Below are 12,221 nucleotides of genomic sequence, written 5' to 3'. Positions count from 1 at the left end.
CATAAACCACTTGGATGATACCGAGATCTGTGGACACAGTGACGTCATGAGGAGGGAAATCGTAGCTTCAGCTCTAAGAGCGAAGTGAACTAGCCCTTCTATTCTCTTTAGCCCTGCGCCAAATGCAATAAAATCGTAAATTTGGCGAAAAAAATTGCGTTTTTGTGACTGATTATTTCCATTGAAAAGAAAATTATATGTATAACTCGATCCTCAAAATTACGTCAAAATGAATTTTTCTAGACAAATCAGTAATTTTTATTCTATTCCAGTAATTTTCGATAGGTGCGCCGCATAACCAATTAGAATTGGGTCCAAATAATATAAGCCTGAAACAAACTATATAAATAGTTTTCTATGGGGAAAAAATTTATCATTAAAAATTCTTATGACTTGCATTTGGCCAAGTTTTTTGAAAACGAATACTTTTGATTATTGGCTAATTTACTGGCTAATAATTTCAAATCCTTATCGCGGGACTTATTTCTTGAAATTTCTTTCTTCATAAGCATTTCAATTAAATGATGTCATAAAAATAACGGAAATATTAAGTGAATGATGGATTAGCTATAAATTTAAATACATGTTTCAATAAATATCAATGGTGAAAAAAATTCGAACTCTCAGAACGACTGTAACCCTTCCACTGAACAACAATTTGAGAACAACTGTTTTAGATAATCGATTTCCTCTATATTTTATTTTAATATCTATTTCATATCTATTTATTTTATATCATTCCTTTGAAAAATGTTTGACTAAGTTNTAAACATCTTTCAAAAAAGAAAGAAAAATCCCAAAATCTTATGAGGAAAAAAATTTTTTTTCTTCAAAAATAACGGGAATATTTATCGAATTTCGTTCCGGTTTTTTGGTTTTCCGGTTTTCTGATTTCCGGATAACGGGTTCTGTACTGTACATGTTTCAATAATAATAAATGGTGAAAAAAATTCGAACTCTCAGATCCACTGTAACCCTTCCACTGAACAACAATTTGAGAACAACTGCTTTAGATAATCGATTTCCTCTATATTTTATTTTAATATCTATTTCATATCTATTTTTATCACACCTTTGAAAAATGTTTTAGTAAGTTAATTTTTATTTAATTCAGCTAAATAAGTTATAAGTTTTAAATCAGTTCACTTTTATACGTTGACGTGATATTTCATAGATTGTTTGGAGCGTTCACTATGGACGTGATTGCTAGTTCTGCCTTTTCGACCAAATTAGATTCTCACAACGATCCAGAAAATACATTTGTTCGATATGCAAGAGAAGGTTTTGGTACTAAGATCAGTTGGAGAATGCTTCTTTTTCGTAAGTATTCATTTACAATGATTTTTTAACCGAAAGTACAGTGCGCAGAATAAAAAACGGACCACCATCAATAACTTTTGATCTAATGATCGGATCTTCAGACTCAATATTAATGGTTTAAGGAGGTGACCCTAAATATGGTTATTAATTAGTGCAGACGATATTTTAAGTTACGAAATCCGACACAATAACTTACTTTCTCTGATAAAACATACTTTTTTGTCCTTGACGGATTCGGATTCCTGACCCCTCGAAACAAAGGGGGCAGTCACCATATGGGAATTATGGTTCGAATAGTTTGACCAGGAGTGCTGTCCAAACTTTGGTCCCTTTAATGTTAATTTTACTTTTTGCGTTTTTTGCCATATCTCGGTTACTTTTTAAGTGAAATGAAAAATATTTGCACACAATTATAAAATTCATTTATCCAAGGATAATTCCATGCAAAAGAGAAATTTTAGTAAATGTTTATTATTTTTTTATATTTTATTTAATATTAGTCGAAAAAAATTTTGAATTGTAAGGTATACAGTTTTTTACATCATTTTAAGCAATTTAATTTTGCATGGCAAACAACAAAATATAAACAAAATCTGTCGAATTGTATTTGCATACACTTGAGAAATTCAATTTTCAAAATACCACTTCTTTCAAATTAAACTTCTCAGGACGACTCATTCGACCGATTTCACGAAAAGTTTGTATTTTGTAGCGTAAAATTATGTTAATTAAAATATTGTATTAAATTGATGTAAACAATTGTATACTTTATAAATCAAAATTTTTTCGACTATTATTAAATATGATAAATATTTATTAAAAGTTATTTTATGCATGGAATTATCTTTGGATAAATGAATTTTATAATTGTGTACAATAATTTTTCAATTCGCTTAAAAAAGCTATCGAGATATGGCAAAATATGCATTATTAGTAAAATTAACGTTAAGGGATTCAAACTTTGGACCGCTTTCCTGGCTAAACTATTGGGCTCATATTTACCAAATAACGGCTTTCCCCTATGTTTCGGGCATCGGAAATCCGAATCCGTCGAGTAAAAAAAGGCAAGTTTATTCAGAAAAAGCACGTTTTTGAGTCTGATTTCGTAATTTAAAATATCGTCTCCATAATTAATTAGCATATTTGAGATCACCTCTTTGAATCATTAAGATTGAGTTCCAGAACGTGAAGATCCGATCATTAGATCAAAAGTTATTGATGGTGGCTTGTTTTTTTATTTTGTGCACTGTACAGGACAGGGTAAGTCAAAATGAATGTATCAACTTCATAAATGCTTTATGCATAAAATGCTTACTCTTGCAAAAAGCAAGTTTTGAATGTATTCCTGTCAAATGTTCGATACGCGTTTCTTTTCTTATACGGCATGCGCATCACCCAACCATTGCCAAGTACCTAGCCCCATTTTTAGGGCTTGATCTTTTAACAGGCAAGAATGCCAAGTCATTAAGAGCCCGGTCAGAGGACGTGAACAACGCCTGAGCTGGTTACCACCTTCTCTTAACTTTCGCACCACAGCCAACAATGGGATTTTCATCTGCGACAAATTTAACGTATACCCGACTGCGGTTATTTTGAGGGCTTCCAGGCACGAACTCGTGACTCTTATGTGGCATACATCAGGTGTCTAGCTGCCATCAATTATTCTGGATAGCAACTGTAATACGAACTATCAAATCAGTTGGACCTGGAGACACATACACGTGATCTTTTACGAATCTTCACCGAAAGAAAATCGTATCGGTTGATAATTGGTTATCGTGGTGGCCAATGTAAGAGTGCGGTAGATCAGCGACCAACCCACTGTGGGTTGGTCACTCATTGAAGTGGCGCTGTTCTTTCGGCGCATTTTTTTCCACAGAAAACGTGAATGATAAAAGAACCTATGATTTGTTTTGACTTATCCTGTAAAGTGTTGATATGAATGTTAATATGTTGTATGATAAAGTGTTAAGATATTGTTTGATAAAGTGTTTTTATTTATTTTAGTGCTCTCACCCAAATTAGTGAACTTCTTTAAGATAGCAGTTACCAACCCAGCCTCCACAAACTTTTTCAGCGAAGTGACTGCGCAGATTATAGCTGAAAGAAAAAGGACAAAACAAGTAGGCTCATTTTATTGTATATATTTCTCTTATTTTTTCCGCTTATTTATGTACTTACTTTATTATGTAACTCACTTTCGAGTTGGTGCAAATAGAATCTTACAATCAAAATTTTGTCCACTTTCAGACTAGCTAGAGCATATGTTACCGAAGCGAGCGCTATCGCTCTCTCCAGTGGGTGGTGAAGACTTTAAGGGCTCACTAGCAAGGTTTTGGTTATTTAAGAGGCGTTGGGAATTTCTTCAGGGTTGTGAACACACTATGGATGAAATTAGAATTGAATACACTTTAAAATTCATAAATACGTTGCTCAAAAATTAGGGGAACACGTGGATTCATCAAAATTATGCAAGGATTCTTTCTGATAATCAAGCCGAAGCAAAATATCCATAATCTTAAGTATAGCAGAAAAGAACAAAAGAAAAGAAATCTTGATTTTGCAAAAGCTGCTGTCTTTTGTTCCCTGTGTAGTAAAATAAGACCTTTCGACTTTTGTTTTGAGAAAAATTTACTTACAAATGACACGATAACGTGATCTACCCGAATTCATGGCTAGACGTATTGTCCTGAGCCTGTAATCCGGATGAACACAAAGAAATGTAGCGGACGAAGTCGAAGTTGCAAGAAGTGGTGTCATTGAAAAACTGAGATCGAATCTGAAGGAAAGGGCATGTTTAACATTGTCCAGGACTAGGTCGTCCACGTCCTACCACAGCAAATAATGACCGATGTCTCCAGTTAATAGCTCGTCGACACAGAACCACGCTGATTCAAAGATAGTTTCTTTTAGCAACGACAGAAAGGGTTTCAATCCAAACAAATCGAAATAGGCTGCATGAGGATGGTCAGCCAATAGTATGCATTTCTTTGACAGTCAGAAACTGTGCCGCCCGAAGATAATTAGGTGAACCGATCAGCGATGACTGATCGATAAAATTACGCATCCGGTTTGCACCAACTACAGGGCTGATGCGAAATATTCTCAGTGGTAGGAATCATGGGTTAGAGATCCCTTGCCGTCAGAGTAACCTTGGGAGGTTCTCGTGGTCTTCCTCTCCATGCTACGCAAATGCGGGTTAGTTCCATCAAAACAAGTTTTCCCCAATACTTGATCCAGGAATTCAGTTGTCTTCAGGATTGGGTTCAAAATTAGAAGCATACGTTGTTGAACATTAGTAGTAGTAAACCCAAAAATTGAATTGGCTGTTCAAAGACGGTTATAAATTAAAATATATTCGTTCAGGAAGGATCACATTACAGACAAGGTGGTTTGTTTGTATGAGCTGGAATCAGCATAGTTGGACGTACAGACCTACATTTCATTCAGAAATGCAATTTGACGGCTCAAAGGAATGCAGACGAGATCCTGAGACCGCATGTCGTATCTTATGCTGCAGCCATCGGTGATTACTTTCGTTAAATAAAGGATAATGTCAGACGTCATACAGCCTGTCTTGTGGAGAACTTTCTTGATGCTGATCCAGCTTGCGTGGGATGTACTCGGACAACGTGTTGCTGCAAGGCCTCTTGTTGCTGCAAGACCAAGACTTGGAGATCGCACTTTGTCAAGAATGGAGCAGTATTCCCCAAAGTCTCATCGCATCCATGCAGAATAAGTGGGCGAAAGTCATAGCAATTCGGGAAATCGCACACTATATTAATCATTTCAGTACAATCAGTTTTTTTTTGTCGTTTACAATTTATCAAATTGTTGCCTTGAAACATCACTCTATGTTATTTTTATCATCTCCATATATGTAGACCAGAAATGATTTTCTTCAACTATTGATGGACACGGCTGAAGAGACTAATAAGAGTGAGAAAAAAGATGATGTAGATGATGATGAAATTGCTGCAAAGTATGGACAAGATTTCGTCAACCAAACCATTTTTAATACATCGGAAAATAAAAGTAAGAGTCATTTTCATCATTCTTTGTTTGGATCGCGAGTGAGACAATTTTTATAAATAATTGGTGCTTTTTTTCCTTCTTTTTAATAAGATGGGAATTTAAAATGCTCTATGTTGAAGAGCTAATAAGCTTTTAAGATAGAATAATCGATTTATACCGTATCTGCAATTTCCTTACGTAAAAAATGCAGATTTAAATTATATGAGTATCAAGAAGAAATCATGAATATGAAGTAATATCAATAAATAAATCAAACAATAAATAAATAAATAATGATTTTAACGAACAGTTTGCTCAGCTGGTTCCTATAATAGCTTCGGCCAACTCTTCGATAAAATCTTTATTTAAAGTCCTTAATTGACTTCTTTCATTAGTTTTTTTATTCGAAAATACTTTAAAAAATAATATTACTTCATCAAGATTTTATGTTCCTTAATTTTAATTGTATTACAATTCACGAAAGATGATCTTCAGTTTACCCAATATCTTCAGTTATTTTTGCTTAATTCTATTTAAAATTTTGTAATTGAAGATCTTCAATGAGGTTTTGCTTTTATTGCATTTTAATTTTTATAATAGATGATCTTCAATTCATTCAAGATCTTCAATTATTTTTCCTCAATTGTACTTCAAATTTTGTGATAGAAAAGTAAATCTTCAATTCCTTAAAGATCTTCAACCATTTGCTGTTTCACTATAAATGATCTTTCAATTTATTCAAGATATTCACTTTTATTCTTATTTCAGACCTCTCGATGGATGAGTTGGTGGCCCAGTGTGTCATTTTCTTTTTGGCTGGCTATGAAACCACAGCAACATTATTAACTTACGTCATGTACTGCCTGGCTCTGAATGGGGACATTCAAGAGAAAGCTTATCAAGAAATTACACAATGCTTAAAGGAGACGAATGTAAGAACGTATTTTAACACCTCTGGTAATAGTATAAATAATTATGGATGAACTTTTTTTCCCGTATCCGCCTTTTTTTGTGTAATAACATAAGAAAATAGATTTCGCTCTGCAGAGATCAATGTAGATTAACTTTTTTAGCAACCACCAGAGGGTTAATTTTTGTATCTAATCTAAGCATAATACCGGTTGCAGAATTTATAGAGGGAATTTGCTGTTCCAATTTAAAAAAAATCTAAATTTGACTCAACTTCAAGTACCGGCTTTCAGGAGAACTCCTTCAGACCCCCGTCTCGCTTCGTGGCGAGTTCTATGGTTACGAGGAAAGGTCACTTCGAATAGGAGTGTGCGGTGAATAGTTTTGTCTTAATCTTAGCGTAGGTCGTCGTAAGTAAACCAATCGACACCTTCTTTCCTCCATTTCACCCCCATTAGAAATGTGTTCTCGCTTGTTACCGTAGCAGCAGACAGCCCCAGACTTTCAGTCTGGAGGAGTTCCCCTCAAAGCCGCTGATTGTTATTTCATTTTATTTTATAAAAGATATTGAATATCAGACTCAATTCTGAGTTAACGACTCAATGTTAGATGGATTACTGGTTAGAATCCCTTTGTCATCGAACTAACCTTAGTAGGTATTTGTGGTTTTCCTCCCCATGTAACGCAAATACGGGTTAGTCCCTCTAGAAGTCCTCCATGATGGCTTGTTTGTCCCAATGCTTAACCCAGGAGCTCCTTTGTTTACTTAGTTGGATTCAAAGTTGAACATTGACAGTCGCAAACTTAAAATTGGATTGGCTACTCAACTCTGGTTATAAAATAAAATATCGACGTCTTGAGCCAAATGATACGAAACGCGTGGCAAAATGTTCATTCAAATAACTGAATAAAATCTTTTAATAAAAACTGGGAAATTTCGAATTCTTTGGATGAGGTGAAGATGTTTTTCTTTGTGGGACTCAGCACATGTGAATGAATTAAAATCCATTGCAAAGATTGGTTCCGTATGACGATACTGCTAATATTATTGAATCTGACACACAATATAATGTTCTAGAATCTTTAAATATGTAGCTTTATAGTATTTGATCGTATAGTAGTCGATCGTATATTATTGTATAGTAGTCGATATGTAGCTTTATAGTATTTTTTTTTAAAGTTTTTATTGTTTAATATTTTTTGAAAAACTTAACTTTCGGATTAATTTTTTTCTGAACAGAATTTCAAATATTTTTTCTAAAAAAAGACCTTCACATGTAAAGAAAATATGATAAGATACACATTAAAAATAGTTTTTGAAAGGGATAAATTGATACAGAGTTATTCATATATATCTCATTGTTTATTATATGTAGCGATATTTCAGGATCAACGAATGTCCGAAATTTTTCTGATTTGTAATTTTGGGGATTTGTAAAGTAGACTTGTACATCAGGCTATCCGGTAATTAATGAAAGTTTTTTTTTGGTATAAAATCAAGTTAAGTTAAATTTTTTACGTTCAAAAAAGTCGAAAAATATTTTGGACAAAAAAAAAAAAAAAGAAAAAAAAAGCAGAACTAAAATTCATTTTTTTTTCTTTACCTGATGCTATATATTAACGTATTCTTTTTCTTTTTAATGACAAATGCATTTTCTTTAATGTACAAGACATAGTAGTCTAAGTCATTCTTTCGTGGTGGTTTAAAATTATTTTAAAACCTAATACAATTAAAAACATAGCGGTTTTTAAACCTGCTATTTTATTTAAATGATATTAATTCTTTAAACCTGCATATTTTATTTACATATAGGGTGAATTGACATACGAAGCTTTACACAACATGAAATATTTGGATAACATCATTTCAGAGACTTTAAGACTCTATCCTCCAGCAGTGAGGTAAGTAAATTCGTTCTTCTTGTCGTATGCTAGGCTTGTAGCTCTCTTAGTAGACGATTAGTACAGCAGATGATTAGATTTTTAGTTTTGTGTAGTTTTTATTTAAGTTTTTTTTTTAAAAAAATTGCTCCATATTTGCTCTATAATTCGATATTTTTTATATCCTTGTTAAATTATTTAGTGCTAAGATAGCTCAGATAATACTGGGAAAATTTAATGATTGAAAAAAAAAAGATAATATTAATTGATTTATTATAATTTTTTCCATTTATTTATTCTCAGGCAGGTTATAGGTAAAAGAAGTCCCATTAGTGTAGCGTTAAACGTGAAAAATTTATGTGGAAAACAATGAGCCCTGAAAGTTTTCTGTAATTCAATCACTCTTGTTTATTATTGTCTGTGCATAAATTTGTATGATAAATTTCCATTCGGATGTGAAGAAATGTTGCTATTGCCTATGGAAAAATTTATTTAAAGGCTACAGCACACTATTATTTTATGACAAGATTTGATATATTAAAAAATACTATAGGATATCCCAATGTGGTTTTACCCATGGTAAAATGTTATCATACACTTTTCTCTTATACCTATGACAAAAATTACCATACGCATATGGTACAAATTTTACTAAATAAAAAAAATATATAAAACATTTGCCATACGTTTATGGCAAAATTTTACCATTGGCAAAACACCATAGGAATAAGAATTATATAATATTTATATAGGAGTTTTATAAATTTTTTATGGCAAACCTATGGCATATTTTCCTAAGGGGTCCAATCGTCCATTCAATTATTCCCATTAGTGACCAGGTTATACCCTACCGTCGGCCTTAAACATAAAAAATTTATGTGGGCTTAATTTCACCCTTCAAATTCTTTGTAATTCCAAAGCGTGTTCTTTACATGAAAAAGTATTTAGTATTTCAACATTTTGTAAAGATGTATATAGTTTTACTTGAAAAGTCTTTTTGCTGAAATCGGATGCATAAAAAAGAAAAAATGTTTTATGCATATTCATAAAAAAAACCTTAACATAATAATGGAGCAGTAAAGCAAAGAATAATTTCCTATCAATCCACACGAGACATTAAATTGGTTATTTTAATTCCATTTTTGCTTTAATTGCGGTACCCTTTGAATATTTGTCATTTTTTCAGAAAACAAAAACGTTACAAACATAAGAAAGTAGCCTAAATCTTATCACTTTTCGCATTTTAATTTTCATCAATTGCAAATCACTGACAATTACAATTAAAATATCTTTCTAATTAAATGCAGTTATTCAGCTTCTAAAAATATTTTTATTGTTTGGTTGTGCAGTATGAACTAGAAATTGTTTTCACAAGATCTAAAAGTGGTATGATTAAAGAAACCGCTTACAAGTTGCCTAATTCGTATCTACCTCAAAGGTATTGAGCATTTATAATTAAGTGAATAAGTGTACTATGAATAATCCAAAATAATTTTTTAATAACATAAGATTTTTAATAGAATAAGATTTTTTAGCAGCATTGCGATATTAAATTTTTGAAATGTTACAAGTATAGTGACAGCATTATAATCTTACAAAATCTTAATGTAACATGATGTTATGGGTAACAGAGTTTTAGTGTGATTTTATATGTGATGTTTGTTAAAATAGTACATGATTTTTCTGCATGGATCTCCACGCCATAAGAGATATCTAATTTATTCGCTAAAGCGTTCTCTACTCAATAATTTTTTAGAAATCAGAAGTGATACGATTTGGGCAACTTCCTCTTCTGCAACCAACCTGTTGTTTTCAAGACAAGCTTCAGCCATTGCCCTTTTGTGACTTAAGTCAGAAAGGTGACCCTTTCGTTTGGCAAGAGAGCACCGCAAAGGTGAAAGTAAACCTTAGCTCAGATCCCACTGATAGATGGCTGCACTACTCATTCATGAGGCCGTTTCCTCAATTTAAACATAAATCTGAATGGAAAGGAAATTTTCTCCAGATTCCTGAGCCCTTGGTGTAGAATCTGCTAAAATTATCAGACACTAGATGGCATCTTATAATGAAAATGTAATTCAGAGCCACTGGATGGCACCTTATAATGAAAATATAACTCAGATTGATTTAAGAATTCGATGAAGGCAGATGTAAGCCTAATGTACCAAAATAAAATTTTGTTATTGTTTAAAACGAGAGCTCATCCTTGAATTTACACATGGTACTGCTTAACGACAGACTAAATTACTTTCGATTAAACATATTTTACGAGGGCATATATAGTATGCACTCGGTGGGTCTTAACGGAGTCGAGGATCGAACCCCGCACCGGAGACCGGATCCCTAATCAACGTGAATTGGATGATATTATTGATTGGTATAGCATGTATTGTATTAGCTTATAGACGAAAATTAAATAGCTTTTTTTTCTTTCCCTAGAACTGAAAGAAAGGTTGCATCAGAATATAAACTGGGTGACACTGGTATTATTTTGGAAAAAGACATGATTGTTGGCATTCCTATATTTGTTCTCCACCGGGATCCAAAATATTATCCAAATCCCGAGAAATTCGATCCAGATAGGTAACAATTTTAATACCTTTAATTTATTTTACTTGCAGTTTCTAAACTTTTTAAATTATTTTATAAAGATATTTTCTGTTAATTTCTTTATATCGTTTTTAATATCATTTCCTCCTTTTGTTGCTTTATTTAGTGAATTTTTCAGCCAGTGTTGTTTTATTTAGTAAATTTTTTCTCATTAGTAAGTTCTATTTAAAATGATTAAAAATTTTAAGATAGTTATTAAAAAATGAAAATTATTTTTTTAAAAACAATAATTCGAGACAATAACTAAAATATATTAAAATAAAAATTAAAAATAATGATTTAATTTAAGAAAAATATTTCAAAATAATGATTAAAATACATAAAATTGATGATTGAAAATAATAGATTAAAAGAATTTTATAAAAATATTTGAAATTTTTTTTCCATCAGCATGACAGTCTAGTACAGCCCATAGTTTTCCCAATTTTCTGGCTTGATCAGATACTACATTTTTTCGATTCCCAAGGTTTTTAAAATGATTAAAACTTTTAAGATAGTTATTAAAATATAATAATTATTACTTTTAAAAACAATAATTCGAGATAATAACTAAAATACATCAAAATAGAAATTAAAAATAATTACTTAATTTAAAAAAATTAATTCAAAATAATGATTAAAATAATTAAAATTGTTTATTAAAAATAATAGTTTAAAAGAATTTTATAAAAATATTTTAAAATTGTAATTTTTCGTCCATCAGCATGACAATCTAGTAGAGGGCATAGGTTTTCCCAATTAGTCGTCTCCTCCTGGCTTGATCAGACACTACGTTTATTGATTTCCAAGGTTTTAAGATCTCACAGAATCAATCCATCTAGTGGTCTTAGGTTGCCAATAAAGTTTCCAAAAGTTCAGCCTCTCAACTGTGTCACCATCATCCCCTCTATAGATGTGACCCAGCCATCTTATTTTATAGGATTTATTAACCGGAATTATGTTTGGTTGCTTAAGTTTTCTTCGTAATTCATAATTATTCTGAATCTGGATAACACTGTGTTTTCTTTAGCAGTTCCGAAGATGGCTCTGAGTATTTTTCTTTCAAATATTAGAGTATTAGCGAGTAGTTAATTTTCCTCGGTTTTATTTAAAAGTCAGCAGTTGCTGCCATAGAGGAACACGGGTTTAATTAGAATTTTGTTAAAATGAATTTCAGTTTTAATGAAAATGAGCTTTTATTTTAGTTGGTTTCTCAATCTGAAACGACACCATTTAGCAATATTTAAAAAAATAATAAGAAGAACTTTTTAAAGAAAAAAATGTAGTTCTTTTTAAAGCGACGACATTAAATAATGACGAAATCTTTTTGTCTTCGTTTGAAAATCAATCAGGAGTATCAGATTAATAGGACCCGCGCTAAGCATTTGCCACCTCACCAAATGTATTAAAATCGTAAATTTAGCGAATAAAATAATGTTTCGACGAAAGTATTGGTGAATGATTTTTTTCACCGGGAAGAAAAATACATATTTAACTCGATCATCAAA

The 12,221-nt window shown here is 31.9% G+C and overlaps 1 protein-coding gene across 2 annotated transcripts in view; it reads left to right on the top strand.

Moving 5' to 3' along the window:
* Positions 1-12,221, top strand: part of LOC107445100 (lithocholate 6-beta-hydroxylase) — a 40,300-nt gene that overhangs the window by 18,515 nt on the left and 9,564 nt on the right. Inside the window, exons 7-12 of one of the 2 annotated variants that reach the window (XM_043048741.2) lie at positions 1,175-1,320; positions 3,328-3,443; positions 5,205-5,355; positions 6,103-6,266; positions 8,057-8,145; positions 10,564-10,707. In XM_043048741.2, coding sequence (XP_042904675.1) covers positions 1,175-1,320; positions 3,328-3,443; positions 5,205-5,355; positions 6,103-6,266; positions 8,057-8,145; positions 10,564-10,707 — 810 coding nt within the window. The remainder of the gene's footprint in view (positions 1-1,174; positions 1,321-3,327; positions 3,444-5,204; positions 5,356-6,102; positions 6,267-8,056; positions 8,146-10,563; positions 10,708-12,221) is intronic. The other variant, XM_043048742.2, reaches the window with a different exon arrangement.

This window comes from Parasteatoda tepidariorum, chromosome 2 (genome assembly GCF_043381705.1).
Source record: "Parasteatoda tepidariorum isolate YZ-2023 chromosome 2, CAS_Ptep_4.0, whole genome shotgun sequence".
Taxonomy (NCBI): Eukaryota; Metazoa; Arthropoda; class Arachnida; order Araneae; family Theridiidae; genus Parasteatoda; species Parasteatoda tepidariorum.
Note: the sequence above shows the minus strand (reverse complement) of the source record. Positions and strands in the feature narration are given on the sequence as shown.